This window comes from Rhinoderma darwinii, chromosome 12 (genome assembly GCF_050947455.1).
Source record: "Rhinoderma darwinii isolate aRhiDar2 chromosome 12, aRhiDar2.hap1, whole genome shotgun sequence".
Taxonomy (NCBI): Eukaryota; Metazoa; Chordata; class Amphibia; order Anura; family Rhinodermatidae; genus Rhinoderma; species Rhinoderma darwinii.
The window spans coordinates 84889439-84906139 of NC_134698.1; the positions used below are offsets into that span (position 1 = coordinate 84889439).

Genomic DNA, 16701 nt, shown 5'->3' on the forward strand with positions numbered 1-16701 from the left:
TAGGATAGACAGGTTTTTTTTGAAGGAGGAAGCCATCTCTTCACCAGTGTCCGTTGTTGAGGTGGAGTTCTCCGATCACTGTATGATTATTTTCTCTTTGAACATTGCAGAGTCCCTCCAGATGGGAAGAGGTATATGGAGGCTGAATTCTACTCTCTTGGAAGAAGCGGAGATAAGACAGGCCTTTGAGGATTTTCTTCAGAGCCAGGTACCTTTGTTGGATCTCAGTGGTACTAAGTCTGAGTGGTGGGAGTTGTTTAAAGTCCGGGTGGCAGGATTTTTCCGCAGGCTCTCGAGCCTCAGGTCCATGAGTAGGTACCGCCTATATCAGGAACTGAGGAGGAAACTCGAACATCTGGTCTCAACCGGGGGTAGTGGGGAGGAGATCTCCGTGGTGAAAGCTTTGCTCAGGAGGTGTCAGTATGATAGGCACACATCTTTAGTTCTTGAGAGGGATTTCGGGAGGTACCGCTCGCCCGACCCCTACAGGAACTGTAAGATGTCAGTGAGTCGTAAGGTTGTGACAGGACTGATTGATAGTACAGGATCTCTGAAGAGATCCAAATCAGGGATCTTGGAGGTCGTCAGATCCTTCTACTCGCACCTCTTGGGGAAGCAAGATCCAAACCGAGACGAGATGTCGGCTTTCCTGGCTGAAACCATCCCTGAGCCAGGGGTAGACCCCTCTCTCGGTGTTTTGATAGATTCGATCAAGGAAGAGGAAGTGGGATTGGCGATTGATGGGCTTGCCCTCAAAAAATCGCCAGGGCCGGATGGCTTAACATCCGAGTTTTATAAGACTTTTAAAGGAACCCTAGTTCCCCTCTTGACTGAGGTGTTTAATGAGTGCCTTTCCTCGGGTACTTTGCCAATGTCAATGAGGAGGTCGGCCTTGATCATTTTATCGAAGGGTAAAGACTCGACCCGTATTGAGAATTGGCGTCCCATAGCGCTGCTCAATACGGACAGAAAGGTTCTTGCAAAGGTGCTGTTTAATCGGCTGGTGAAGTTTGCATCCCGGCTCCTTTTGCCGGTCCAGCATTGCTCTGTTCCAGGCCGCAGCACATTTAGTGCTGTCCTCAGTGTCAGAGAGGCAGTGGAGCAGGGAAATTCTGGTCGGTGGGAGGGGTACATCCTGTCCTTGGACCAGGCCAAGGCTTTTGACCGGGTGGACCACGAGTACCTCTGGTCGGTCCTTCTGAGGTACGGCCTACCGGGGGGGTTTGTCAATTGGCTACAGACCTTATACACTGGGGCTGAGACTTTTGCGCTGGTGAACGGTTGGGTTGGAACCCCCTTTGAGGTTGGGTCTGGTGTCCGCCAGGGTTGTCCCTTGAGCCCTTTGCTATATGCGTTCGCAATTGATCCTTTTCTTAAAAGGATCGATCGTGGGCCATTGGCGGGAGTCGGGGCCGGCCTGGAGGGGCCAGAGGCCACTCAGAGGGTGGTTGCGTACGCAGACGACGTCTCCATTTTTGTCTCCTCGAGAGGGGAGGCAGAGTGGGTGATGTCGGAAGTGGAGCGTTACTCATTGGCATCTGGGTCCAAGATCAACCGGGATAAGTGCAAAAGTCTCTGGCTGGGAGGAGGAGATCCTGGTTTTGATCTCCCGGACACCCTTCCAGAGCCTCAGGGGTCTGCTAAGATCTTAGGAGTCGAATTTGGCCCGGGTGATTACCCCAAGAAGAACTGGGAGGATAGGCTGAATCTAGTTGCCCAGAAGGTCGACCAATGGAAGGGTTGGTCCTTAACCCTGAGGGAAAGGGTTCACTTGGCCAAGGCCTACCTGGTGCCCATGTTGCTTTACCTGGGCAGTGTGTGCATCTTGCCAGAACCTCTCTGGACTCGGGTCTATAGCCTGTTCTTCCAGCTGTTATGGGGGAACAGGCTCAACCTAATCAAGAGGGAGGTTACTTACCTACCAAGGACACTAGGCGGGTTAGGTATGGTTAACCCGGTGGTGTTCCTAGTGAACACCTTTGTTAAGATCAACCTGGCAAACCTCTGGCAAGAGAGGGCTCCTTGGTGGATATCCTCCTGCAGGGGGTGGTTTTGGCCTTTCTTCCAGGAATGGGAGAGAGGAGGGCAAGTGAAAGACCTGCGTACACCTCACGGACATCTCCCGGCTTATGCCACCCTGGCGCTGAAGATTGTTCGCCGGTGGGGTCTGGAGGTGTGGGAGATCAGGACCATGTCGAGAAAATTTCTTGACAGGAGGGTCCTGATGACCCACTTCCAGAAGCCCCTGGCGCTCAAAGACTGCCCAAGTAGTGACCTCGGGGTGGGATTAAAACTTTTAAATTCAGCGAGGATTCCCCAGAAGTTTTGGGATCTGGCTTGGCGTTGCTTCCATGGGAGACTGTATGTGAGGGACAATCTAAAGTGCAGAAGCTCTGATGATCGGGATTGCCCCCGGGAGGAGTGTGGCGGAGTGCTGGAAAGCATGGAGCATTTCCTGCTTCATTGCCCTTTCAATACAGAGGTATACAAAAGGGTGGGAGCCTCCATTGGTTGGCCAGGCCTAACCAGCCTCTCCTATGCTGGGTGGGCCTATGGAGTGTTCGGAGACCTCGGTGGTAGGGACCATTGCACCTTGTTTCTAGTCAGTATAGTGGTCAGGCACTTTATGTGGAATGCACGATGTCTAGTTTCTACCCAGAAGAAAATCCTCCTAGTGGATGAGGTTGTTAGCAATATCATGGGTGACCTGGTGAAGGTGCATTCTTTGGAGGTTGGCAGATTGGGAGCATCCAAAGCCTCTCGTCTTTGGAGGGGCTTTTCCTTTTGGGTGCCTTAATGTGTCTGCCTTCATGAGGGAGGGGGAGTCGTCACCGGTGCTCAACTGGAGGTGGGGGTCTGCGTTCCGCTGAGGCACCAATAAAAAATATAGCGATAGGACTCGGAATAAGGGAAAGGTGAGGGTCAGCATAGGGTCAGCTTTCAATAGGGTCAAGAAAGGGTTAGTAATAGGGTAAGGAGATAGGGCAAGCGATAGGGAGGGTGCAGCGGTGGACGTGGTACCTTGGCCTCTGGGGGGGTGCTGGGGGGGGCTTTCCCTTCTCTCTATCTGGTGATGGGCTAGGTAAGCACTGGAAGATTTTTGTTTTGTTTAGGATTGAAATGGCAGGAAAAAGGTTTACAAGCGACCGAACTTGGTGCTTTCGGGTACGGTGTATTTTGTATATGGTTTGGTATTTGGACAGGTTGGTGACGTGTATTGTATTATAATGTAGAAATGTTGTTAGAATAGGGATAGACTTAAGGGGGTTAATAGATAGGTTGGGAGGGGGTCGGGGGGGGGGGGGGGTTTGCCTGACCCAGCCCCGGACTATGCGGACATGGGAGGACATGGGGCGGGGGGCTGGGCTGGGGTGTTGGGTGTGGTGGTGGGGGCCAGCATCTGGACTATGCGGACGTGAGAGGACATGAGGCGAGATGCTGGCTGGGGTGGTGGAGTTTAGGTAAGAAGGGTAAGGTTAGGGAAAGTCAGGATGTGTATAGTGTGATTAAAAAATATATATATATAAAAAAAAAATAAAAAATAAAAAAATTGGGATTAGTATTATTATATTTTGGATTTTTGGGGATATTATTATTATTATTATTTTATTATTATTATGTTGTTGTTTTATTATTATTATCATCATTATTATGTTGTTTCTTTAGGCCCTTGGGTGACGCGGGTCGGGGGATTTTCTGTTAGTACTTTTGATTACGTTTATATGATGTTTGTATATATTCTAGTTATTGTTTAGCTTCGGATGAAGTGTAGATGTAAGTATATAAGAGTGGGGTGTATGTGGCCGGGTCTGGTATAGTTTTCTCTTCTCATATACAGAGATGTATAGAAGAAAATTTGTTTATAAGAATTGGGTTGTGACTTTTTGGTTATATGGAATTAGTTATGTATTTGTTTTTCAGTTTATGTTTTGTAAATTTATATAAAATAAAGAGATACAGGATGTAACTCAGGATCAGTACAGGATAAGTAATGTAATGTATATACACAGTGACTCCACCAGCAGAATAGTGAGTGCAGCTCTGGAGTATAATACAGGATGTAACTCAGGATCAGTACAGGATAAGTAATGTAATGTATGTACACACTGACTCCACCAGCAGAATAGTGAGTGCAGCTCTGGAGTATAATACAGGATATAACTCAGGATCAGTACAGGATAAGTAATGTAATGTATGTACACAGTGACTCCACCAGCAGAATAGTGAGTGCAGCTCTGGAGTATAATGTAGGATGTAACTCAGGATCAGTACAGGATAAGTAATGTAATGTATGTACACAGTGACTCCACCAGCAGAATAGTGAGTGCAGCTCTGGAGTATAATACAGGATGTAACTCAGGATCAGTACAGGATAAGTAATGTAATGTATGTACACAGTGACTCCAGCAGCAGAACAGTGAGTGTAGCTCTGGAGTATAATACAGGATGTAACTCAGGATCAGTACAGGATAAGTAATGTAATGTATGTACACAGTGACTCCACCAGCAGAATAGTGAGTGCAGCTCTGGAGTATAATACAGGATGTAACTCAGGATCAGTACAGGATAAGTAATGTAATGTATGTACACAGTGACTCCAGCAGCAGAATAGTGAGTGCAGCTCTGGAGTATAATACAGGATATAACTCAGGATCAGTACAGGATAAGTAATGTAATGTATGTACACAGCGACTCTACCAGCAGAATAGTGAGTGCAGCTCTGGAGTATAATACAGGCTGTAACTCAGGATCAGTACAAGATAAGTAATGTATATACACAGTGACTCCACCAGCAGAATAGTGAGTGCAGCTCTGGAGTATAATACAGGATATAACTCAGGATCAGTACAGGATAAGTAATGTAATGTATGTACACAGTGACTCTACCAGCAGAATAGTGAGTGCAGCTCTGGAGTATAATACAGGATATAACGCAGGATCAGTACAGGATAAGTAATGTAATGTATGTACACAGTGACTCCACCAGCAGAATAGTGAGTGCAGCTCTGGAGTATAATACAGGATGTAACTCAGGATCAGTACAGGATATGTACAAGTGACTCAATGCTCCATAATAATTCAGCACTTCATTATTTTATTAATTTATTTTTACTTTTACAGTATTTTTTTAAGAGAAGACTTCTCTCCTTTTCCTGCAGCACCTCTCACTATGAACCCAGAACCAAGATGAGAGGATGACATCACCAGGTGAAACGGTTGCCACCCAGAAATCCCAGTGGGTGTCCTTCACTGATGATGTGACCTTACAAGGTAATTATGACAGCAGACAAACAATAATAGCAGATGAATCAACCCGGAGCCCTTCTCAGTCCAGGAGCCCCTGTGTATATAGTGGGTGTGGTTATAATTATTATGGGTGGAGTTATATTTTTTGTGGTTGGTGTTTTATAATGCGGGTGTGGTTTACCTGTTACAGGTTGGGGTTATACAAATAATAGGTGTGGTCATAATTATGGAGGGCTGAATTGTAAACTTTGTGGGCAGAATTAGAACTATAATGGGTGGAGTTCTGTGTATTGTTAGAATTATAATGGTTGTGGGTGAGGTTATAAGTGTGGACGGAGCTGTGTGTAGCTCAGGTGATATATAATAACCCACAAGTTACACTTGTCATCTGTCCATAAAACCTCTGGCCATGTTATAAATTATAAATTCAGACGACCCTCCAGTCATCATCATCATCATCCTTCAATGTGTTGTGTCTATTTTATAGGACAAGTTACTGAGGACAAGTCAAGGAAACCCCCCCGACCGCACCCAGAACATGAGAGAGTCCAGGCAGGACGAGAGGGCCCCGGTGCCCCCGACATCAATAGTAAATCAGGACCTGGACCCCCGGATGTAGAGCCAAGTCCCCGGAGGTCTGATGTCTTCTGCTGGGTCCAGTTTGATGAGACCCCCCAGGCAACATGTAAAACAGGTAGTGATGTCTTGTACTGTTCTCAGAGCAAAGGATTTTGAGGGCCCCCTCCAGCTATACAGAACATTTGTCCACTTTTGCAAACTTTCTTGTTGACATTGTAAACGCAGGAAATATCATTATTTGTAAATGACCCGTTCTGAGAATGATCACAGCGGGAAGTGATTGGTTCTAAATGACCAAATGGGTTCTTTATTGTTAGACCTTTAGGGCCTATTATGGTGTAAGTTCCTGGGCCCACGAGAGGATCCTCTGATTATCTGGTAGCCAGTTATGTAATTGCTGTCAGACCCCAACCAGTGTGGTAGCGAGGCTTTCCTTCACCCGGGCACATGCCCCTCCAGCTGCACCCCTGGTTAGCTCCATGCCCCAGCACAGGGCAACAATATGGGGCTGTATCACCGTATAACTAAGCTGGGTGACCGCCCTTTTATTGATTGCTACCCAGCTTTCCCAGGAACAGATACAACTAAGAAACACCTGATGAGAAATTGTGACTCCTCTGGGTGGCAGGTTAGCTGGCGATGTTTTGCTGACTTCTATATAAGGATTTTTTGTACTTTTTATAGCCTCGCCATCAAGAACATCAACCTGGAGATCCCCGACCTGCAGCCCGTCCAGGCGGCCCCCGTTACCCCGCCAGAGCAGCACAGAGGTTTTTTATGAGGACAGCAGCACAAACATCAGACCCCCATACCCAGACTGGTCGACCACCCGCAATGACGATGCCACATGTGAGAACGCATCTATGGGTAAGGTAACAGCGACCAGCCTGTAATGTACACGTATCCCATAATTGTCTCCTGTATAAGGATATGTTATAAAGGACATTCCCGGATACACGGCTGACAATTCACACAAGACATTGTGCAATGCATCTGACTGCAGGCTATTGTTTCCTGTTATCATCCATCCTCATTTTCAGTTCTCTTCAGATCTTGACATTTGTACGTAGGTTCACTATGATGAGCCTCTCACCTCGAATAAATGGACTCGGGGTGGAGGGGAGCAGATACAAGGTCACTGACATATGCTTTGTTTTTTTTCCAGCCCCCACCCCAAAATCTCCACTTACAGGACACCCACTAGTAAAAGGGCCGGTGCAGTCCTATGTAAATAAAGTGTCATACGTGTATAATGAAAGCTTCTGGAAATGTCTAATAGACTTTGTGTTTCAATTCCTCATGATTTTCAAGATCCCTGCTTGATGTCAGTGTATGGAAACGTTAATTTCCCCATTCGAATGTTGAAATCCGTTCCTGACCTATTCCTGCTCACACAGCTGATCAGGACAGGAGAGAGATTTGTGCTGCTGGACTGCTCACCTCATTGAGGATTGTTTAGATGATACACTTTAACAAACCCTCAGCTGTGAGCACTAATAGGTCCAGGCAGCCTCACTGGCAGCAAACAATGATCTTGAAAATGATGAAGAATCAAAACACAAATTATATTAGAAAGCTGCAAAATTTTTCATTATACAATTATTAATCCTAATTTACATATGACTGCACCAGCAACGCTCTACCTGCAGTCTATCTCCTCTCCATTTCCGGTGACGTTGAAAACAATCTATTGTTCCCTGTTATCATTTCAGGCTTATGTGTATCGCCCCTGCTGTTCCCCAATACAATGAGCGCTGAGGTGTCGAGTTTATACAATATAATTAGTAATATGTAATGTAACGTGGCTTCCGGCTTTACTACTTGCCCCGAACATGAAATTGTCTGAGGATCTGGGGGTCTCGGAGAGGGGCAGGGCAGGAGCTGGACGGGGCCCCGCAGCAATGTGTGATGTCAGGGCAACAGACACTGGGAACAATGGTTTCTGGACTGGATCCTGCTGGAAGCCTCTGACCTGTATCCAGAGCTGCTGAGCATTGTGGGGCCTGGGGCTCGTCTCCTCCCGGCTTTGTATTTGGTTATTGAAGGGAAAACAGCCGAGATCTGAGAGTTTTCTCCTGTGAGAGCAGTGAAGTGTGTGACCGTCGCCTCATGTGCACTGACGATCCGGTCATGTATGGTTTATGTGAGGAGACGGGTCACGTGTCCTGTGTGTTGGGGTAAATCAGATCACGTGTCTTGTTGGTCGGTGTGAGCTCGTTCCCCTTGTCTTGTGCCTTGGGGTGAGCGGGGTCACGTGTCTTGTGTGTCGTGGTGAGCGGGGTCACGTGTCTTGTATGTCGGGTTGAGTGGAGTCTTGTATTTGGTGTGCCGGGGTTATCTGGTTAACTTGTCTTGTGTGTCGTGGTGAGCGGGGTCACGTGTCTTGTGTGTCGCGGGGTCACGTGTCTTGTGTGTCGCGGTGAGCGGGGTCACGTGTCTTGTGTGTCGCGGTGAGCGGGGTCACATGTCTTGTGTGTCGCGGTGAGCGGGGTCACGTGTCTTGTGTGTCGCGGTGAGCGGGGTCACGTCTTGTGTATCGTGGTGAGCGGGGTCACGTGTCTTGTGTGTTGCGGTGACGCGGTCACGTGTCTTGTGTGTCGCGGGGTCACGTCTTGTGTGTCGCGGTGAGCGGGGTCACGTGTCTTGTGTGTCGCGGTGAGCGGGGTCACGTGTCTTGTGAGTTGCGGTGAGCGGGGTCGCATGTCTTGTGAGTTGCGGTGAGCGGGGTCACGTGTCTTGTGTGTCGCGGTGAGCGGGGTCACGTGTCTTGTGAGTTGCGGTGAGCGGGGTCACGTGTCTTGTGTGTCGCGGTGAGCGGGGTCACGTGTCTTTTGACTGTGACTACAGATGTGTGTTGTACATGTGTAGAGCAGGGGGAATGTAAGGGACAGGTGTGAGGGGGGTGCACACTACCCCCTGCAGAGTGAATCATTACAAACAAGTGATTGGTGTGGGGGCTGGTTTGTTCTGAAGGGGGAGGGGGGGGTCTTTGCTTCATCATCGGTGTGTAGACCTGTGACTGCTGTGGTCTCACTCATACACCAGACACAGGACAGGCCGACCGGACACCATGATCCTGCTCCCAGGTAATAACATCCGCCATCAACCGATCAATACAAAGGGGGTACAAAGTGTCAATGTCACATGACTAAGCGAGCACAGGACGGCTGATACATTGTATCGTATTCAGCTCTGATCACAGTCATCTCAGGCCTGAGACACACAACAACGTTGCACCCATAGAAATGCTGAGTACAATGTGTGTGACTTAGCAGAACTCTCAACAGGCCACACATCATTGTGTAACACTGGCCTTATGTAGCAGTGTGACCTGTGTGTACATTGTCAGTGACATTGAAGCCGAAATCAAAAGTTTTTACCAATAAGTTTGAGCGGCTATCAAGTGACTCCAGTTGTCAATCTGTGTGGTGTGTTAATGAATCTCCATAAACAGCGAAGTCAGAGCTGAACTCACAATACTGCAGTTTGAGAGCTGAAATCTCTGGGTGTTCCTTTCTTGTTCAGTGTCTGCACAGTGTGTCATCTGAAAAACGAATCAGTACAGGAGAAGTAATGTATGTACACAGTGACTCCACCAGCAGAATAGTGAGTGCAGCTCTGGAGTATAATACAGGATGTAACGCAGGATCAGTACAGGATAAGTAATGTAATGTATGCACACAGTGACTCCACCAGCAGAATAGTGAGTGCAGCTCTGGAGTATAATACAGGATGTAACTCAGGATCAGTACAGGATAAGTAATGTAATGTATGTACACAGTGACCCCACCAGCAGAATAGTGAGTGCAGCTCTGGAGTATAATACAGGATGTAACTCAGGATCAGTACAGGATAAGTAATGTAATGTATGTACACAGTGACTCCACCAGCAGAATAGTGAGTGCAGCTCTGGAGTATAATACAGGATGTAACTCAGGATCAGTACAGGATAAGTAATGTAATGTATGTACACAGTGACTTCACCAGCAGAATAGTGAGTGCAGCTCTGGAGTATAATACAGGATGTAACGCAGGATCAGTACAGGATAAGTAATGTATGTACACAGTGACACCACCAGCAGAATAGTGAGTGCAGCTCTGGAATATAATACAGGATGTAACTCAGGATCAGTACAGGATATGTAATGTAATGTATGTACACAGTGACCCCACCAGCAGTATAGTGAGTACAGCTCTGGAGTATAATACAGGATATAACTCAGGATCAGTACAGGATAAGTAATGTATGTACACAGTGACCCCACCAGCAGAATAGTGAGTGCAGCTCTGGAGTATAATACAGGATGTAACTGAGGATCAGTACAGGATAAGTAATGTAATGTATGTACACAATGACTCCACCAGCAGAATAGTGAGTACAGCTCTGGAGTATAATACAGGATATAACTTAGGATCAGTACAGGATAAGTAATGTAATGTATGTACACAGTGACTCCACCCGCAGAATAGTGAGTGCAGCTCTGGAGTATAATACAGGATGTAACTCAGGATCAGTACAGGATAAGTAATGTATGTACACAGTGACCCCACCAGCAGAATAGTGAGTGCAGCTCTGGAGTATAATACAGGATGTAACTGAGGATCAGTACAGGATAAGTAATGTAATGTATGTACACAATGACTCCACCAGCAGAATAGTGAGTACAGCTCTGGAGTATAATACAGGATATAACTTAGGATAAGTAATGTAATGTATGTACACAGTGACTCCACCCGCAGAATAGTGAGTGCAGCTCTGGAGTATAATACAGGATGTAACTCAGGATCAGTACAGGATATGTAATGTATGTACACAGTGACTCCACCAGCAGAATAGTGAGTGCAGGTCTGGAGTATAATACAGGATGTAACTCAGGATCAGTACAGGATAAGTAATGTAATGTATGTACACAGTGACTCCACCAGCAGAATAGTGAGTGCAGCTCTGGAGTATAATACAGGATGTAACTCAGGATCAGTACAGGATAAGTAATGTAATGTATGTACACAGTGACTCCTCCAGCAGAATAGTGAGTGCAGCTCTGGAGTATAATACAGGATATAACTCAGGATCAGTACAGGATAAGTAATGTATGTACACAGTGACTCCACCAGCAGAATAGTGAGTGCAGCTCTGGAGTATAATACAGGATATAACTCAGGATCAGTACAGGATAAGTAATGTAAGTACACAGTGACACCACCAGCAGAATAGTGAGTGCAGCTCTGGAGTATAATACAGGATATAACTCAGGATCAGTACAGGATAAGTAATGTAATGTATGTACACAGTGACTCCACCAGCAGAATAGTGAGTGCAGCTCTGGAGTATAATACAGGATATAACTCAGGATCAGTGCAGGATAAGTAATGTAATGTATGTACACAGTAACTCCACCAGCAGAATAGTGAGTGCAGCTCTGGAGTATAATACAAGATATAACTCAGGATCAGTGCAGGATAAGTAATGTAATGTATGTACACAGTGACTCCACCAGCAGAATAGTGAGTGCAGCTCTGGAGTATAATACAGGATGTAACCCAGGATCAGTACAGGATAAGTAATGTATGTACACAGTGACTCCACCAGCAGAATAGTGAGTGCAGCTCTGGAGTATAATACAGGATATAACTCAGGATCAGTACATGATAAGTAATGTATGTACACAGTGACTCCACCAGCAGAATAGTGAGTGCAGCTCTGGAGTATAATACAGGATGTAACCCAGGATCAGTACAGGATAAGTAATGTATGTACACAGTGACTCCACCAGCAGAATAGTGAGTGCAGCTCTGGAGTATAATACAGGATATAACTCAGGATCAGTACATGATAAGTAATGTATGTACACAGTGACTCCACCAGCAGAATAGTGAGTGCAGCTCTGGAGTATAATACAGGATATAACTCAGGATCAGTGCAGGATAAGTAATGTAATGTATGTACACAGTGACTTTGCTGTATGTGTAGATTACATGTAAATTGTAACATGGGGCTAGAGGTGGCCGTGTTTTTTTTTTCTGGCCATGAACATTAGATAAGAATTTGCCGTCTGATGTTCGTCCTGTTGAGGTAGTTGTGGAGAGTGAGCCTCCTCAAATGTGTACATGGCCTATGATTGGCGCCCTAATATCTGCACCTCATGTAGAGAACAATAGTCAGCTCTGCAGGAAGAGACTTGCACGTTACGTCTGTTCAGACATTAGATCCTGAGCTCGGGCCCCGCAGCAGATGCAGCAGACAGGACAGGCCGGGACATGAATGTACACAACAGCTGGAGAAATGCAGGTAGATGGGAGGACGGAGGAGCTTTAAATGGGTTGTCTGGTTTTAGCAAATTAATGTTATTTTTTTCGTAGAATTAAAAAAGTTAAACAATTTTCCAATATATTTTCTGTATTAACTCTTCGCGGTTTTCAGGAACTCTGCTTGCTGTTATTTAGTAGGAACGTTCATTGTTTACTTCCAGGTTGATAATGTTCTCTCCATGGTCAGAGCAGAGGGATGGGGTCGGCAGGGTTCAGTGAGGAGATCCTGGTGCACTTGAACGTCAAGGGGCCATCTCCGTGGTACTCGCTATCGCTGTGTCGGGGGCACTAGATGTAGATTTTCGCCACCTGTATAGTTACGCTCCCCATTATGTATAGCGCTCTGAGCTGACAAGTTCCCCTTAACACCGCTCATATGGTAGGGCCCCACTGATGTGGCGTTGACGTGGAAGATTTTGCAGGTAAACAACTGTTTTACCTGCAACGTGCCGCCATTAATGTGCAATTTAACAGTCGCGCCAAACAGGCTGCAGTCACATCAATGTTGCTCCGTGGGGCCTTACCCTGATTATTGATGATTATTATATACAACCAATTACCAGCATTCTGGCCAATAATGTGGGCGTCTATTATCGCTCCCATAGCGGGTGAGCAGCTCCTCAGTCGCCCTCCTGTGATATCTTGTAATCGTGTATTCAGGCATTTCTAAGTTAGCCTGGTTTATACCTGGTACAGATCCTGGGTGGAGACCACTAGTGACCCCCATCACAGTGCCCATAGGGTTATAACATAGTCTCCAAAGTCCCTGCATGGCATAGAAATCCATATTGTTAAGTGGAGTTTTCCTAGTGTCAGTCTTCACTGCAGTCCCGGCATTCTATTCTATCTCGGCTTAGGGTGAACATAGTTGTAGGTCTCACTTAGATAACAGCGGCTGCAGTGCAAGGAATTGTATAACATACAATAAAACTTCAGGGGATGCACTGATTTTTTTTCTGGGATAAATCGTTTGGTTTACACCCATCTGCAATAGCACACACTGATCCCAAGAGCTCACTCTCCGCCTTGATTGACAGCTGGTTTAGCAGCTCCGAGAAGCCAGTTCTGTTGTTGCCTGTGTCCTCGGCTCTTTACCTGCCTCCAGATTGGTAACTTGAAGCTCCTGGGCCCCAATGCAAAATGGAGGCCACACTTACCATGTATATTACTGGTGGCTTCCTATGTGACATCTTGGGCCCCTCCAGGGCCCAGGAGCGACTGCTGCCTCTGCCTTCTTCCCAGTATGTGTCAGTGTCCCCGGCTCTTTGGCTGCCTCCCCGTGTCCGGTGTTTGCCTGAGGCGGGTCCGCGCTGCTCCTCCGGTGACTTTTGCCCCCGCAGGTTCTCCTGTCGCTGTTTGTGCGCTGGGCGTGTCGTGCCGGGTTTGCGGCTGCTCTAGTTATCACTTTGCCCATTTCATCATCTTCGCCTTGTTTTCCCTCTCTAGTTACTATTACGTTTCTTGGATTATTATCGCTTCATGGGGGAGACTACAGAAAAAGTCAATGCAACTGGGCCCAAGAGCTTGCACTCTACAGAGCGGAGACGTCTGGATGGAGCCTTCTCTTGTTCTTCCGCTCCCTCTTTTATTATTCTCTCCAATCTGTGCCCTTCCCACACTCACATGAAAGGGAATGAATCCTCCCCTGAATGACGGCTCCTTGCTCAAGCATGCACAGTGCATACCTCACCCCACACACACACAGCTCTGCACAGCACCGAGGCGGCTCTGCGGGGCTCAGGGTGAGTGCAGCGCTTTCTGGGGTGGTACAGGGGGAAGTTGTGTGTGGGGCTGGATGAGTTGTGGGCGCTTATGTGGCCGGAGCAGGGGCTCAGGGCTCCGGTGCTGAAGAAGTTTGGAGCTCAGGTGAGCAGAGCTCTGTGCACCAAGGTCTCAGCATTATCATTAACTATTTGCAGCCCAGACTGGAGACCATTGGTGGAACTAGTGGCGAGTGAATGGAGTTTCACAAATTCTGCAATTGATTCACAATCCGCCGACCGTCCAGATTTATTGCGAGAAGCGATTTGATGTTTGCGACTTGTTTTTGGCAGATTCGATGAATGATTCATCCGTTGGGTTGTATGGGCTGGTGGATCAGGTGGATCGCTGTGGTCACCTCCGGATGTATCGGGCGTGAAGTTCAGGGTTGGCGTTAAATCTCCGTCTTGTGTCAATCACCTGGGTTTGTGCGCGGTGTGTCGTTAGATGGTTCGCTTCCGGAGATGGCGTTTATTTTTGTTCTATAGACTCTGCAGCATGTGTTGTGTATGGAGATGAGCCGCCATCTGCTCCCCCATCATCCCACACAAATTGTGGCGGCAGCAGGAATATAAATAACATGCAGATGGATTGTAAGCTCTTCAGACAAGTCACTAATGGCATAATCACATGATCTGCGTCCTGGGAATCTGCAAACCTGTTCTGATCATCGCATCTGTTATTTGCATGGCGCCAACACATTCCGCAGCGCTCTCCGGACGCTTCTCTGGGTAAATGTCGCTGTGGGTCTCTTCTCCGTGGACGATGCCAGGTTGTACTCACATGGACGGGAGGCTTTGGCTCGGGCTGAATCGCCCATTGTGAGGGCCGGAGGCAGCGGATGGACTGACTCATGTTGCTGCTGGGCTCCAGGGCCGCTACATTCGGCGCTGCCGGTCTCTGCGCCAAGTCGCCTCTCACCAGAAAAACCTGTTCTGTGTGTCACTTGTGAAAAGAATTTAAAGTGGAATCACATTGAAAATAAGACGAATGTGATGCCCGGAGCCAAGTGTCAATCCGCAGCCCGGCGAGTGGAGCACAGAGCGAATATGTGAGCGGGAACTGCACAAGAGTCAGGGTATGTTCACACGGCTTATTTTCGGCCGTTTTTTGGGCCGAAAAATCGGAGGCAGAACGCCTCCAAACATCTGCCCATTGTTTTCGTCATTCTGTTCCGACGGACCGTTTTTTGACACGGCCGTTTTAAAAACGGCCGCGTAAAAAAACTGCCATGAAAAAGAAGTGCCTGTCAGTTCTTCAGCCGTTTTTGGAGCCGTTTTTCATAGACTCCATAGAAAACAGCTCCTAAAACGGCCATAAAAAACGCTGCGAAAATCGCGAGTGGCATAAAAAACGTCTGAAAATCAGGAGCTGTTTTCCCTTGAAATCAGCTCAGGTTTTTCAGACGTTTTTGAGTTTGCGTGTGAACAGAGCCTAACACCTCACCTGGACCGTTTTTCGTTGCGGGTTTTTACAGTGATTTTGATAATCGCAACATAAACCGCGACGGTTTTTACAAAAATTGTGCTGCTTTGCTAAGTTTCCAAAAATCACGTCAAAAACCACAACTCCCTAATTTATTATCCGAATCACTGCTAGTGGGGGACGGATCAGTCTTACAAGGCTACTTACCTCACTTCTAATTAAAGGGCCAGTAGCCCTACAGTCTGGAGATTATAACAGTGCGAGAGCGTTATAAGAGGAGCGGGTGATATCCGTCACACAGAAAGTTCTCAGCACTGGAGATCTGGGACATTAAATAGGGATCATGGGGCAGGGAGGTTTCTCCCATTGTATCCCACTGAAGAACTCTACAGTCTCTTAACCTGAAACGGCTGATAACAGGGAACAATAGATTGTATTCACCTTACAGTCAGCTTGAAATGGCTGATAAAAGAGAGTAATAGATTCCACTGAACTGCACAGATAACATTTAAAGGAAAACTAAACCTAGAAGTGTATGATAAAGGTAAACAGGAGATATATTTGCCCTCGCTGTTTGTCAGTCTGCAGGGTTAGTTTCCTGCTGATCGGCACCATTTCCGGCTGGTGAACGGCTGAGGGGGTGGGGCTTAGTAGTGGGTAGGGCTTAGTAATGGGTGAGGCTTATTAATGGGGTGGGGCTTAACAATCTATGTGTCCTACTGCAGACAGGGAACATAATATTTGTCATCACATTTTCCGCCTGCTCTGCACTCCTCCACCACAGATCGTATGAGCGAAGTGCGTTACCGGTGACATCCCTGGTGGTCTAGGGTACAGAAAGGGATTAAAAGCAACATACTTGTTTGCCTAGTGCTATGAAGAGGTTAATTGTTAAATCCCTGGTGGTCTAGGGCAGTGAGGAGGTTAATAGTAGAGTTCCTGGTGGTCTGGGTGTTGAACCTCGGGTGTCCAGGCTCCTGGGTGTCGCTGTATCGGGAGGGCAGCCGGTCTCCAGCTCTTCCTGCCCTGATCATAGCGGTGGAGGTCCGTGCAGAGCAGGGGGCAGGGAGGATCTAACGTTAGTCGTCTGCCGGTCTCCTCATTAGGACAGAGATTGTTCAGAAGAGAGAACTGGATAAAAGTTGTGCTGTACCTGTTGTTTTTGGATGACCGCTCATGTGGCTGCCATGACGGCTCCTCTTAAATTTGTCACTCCGCTTTTCCACACTCCTGAATGGCAAATCCACCAAGTTCTATAACGATTTCCCCCAGATTGGCTGTTCAGGGGTCTGGAGAAGCTGAATGACAACCGTTGTGACCGCAGTAATAGCGGACATACTAGACACCCAGCTTTTCCAGACACAGATATGGCTAAATAGG

At 47.2% G+C, this 16701-nt stretch overlaps 1 protein-coding gene across 8 annotated transcripts in view; it reads left to right on the forward strand.

Moving 5' to 3' along the window:
• Positions 1–16701, forward strand: part of STON2 (stonin 2) — a 421961-nt gene that overhangs the window by 50415 nt on the left and 354845 nt on the right. For 2 of the 8 annotated variants that reach the window (XM_075844465.1, XM_075844466.1), the window contains exons 2-5: positions 111–208; positions 5160–5271; positions 5735–5941; positions 6511–6693. In XM_075844465.1, coding sequence (XP_075700580.1) covers positions 5196–5271; positions 5735–5941; positions 6511–6693 — 466 coding nt within the window. In that variant the 5' untranslated portion in view covers positions 111–208; positions 5160–5195. Of the gene's footprint in view, positions 1–110; positions 209–5121; positions 5272–5734; positions 5942–6510; positions 6694–8868; positions 8913–13776; positions 13878–14103; positions 14975–16701 lie in introns of those variants that run through there. The other 6 variants (XM_075844467.1, XM_075844464.1, XM_075844468.1 and 3 more) reach the window with 5 other exon arrangements.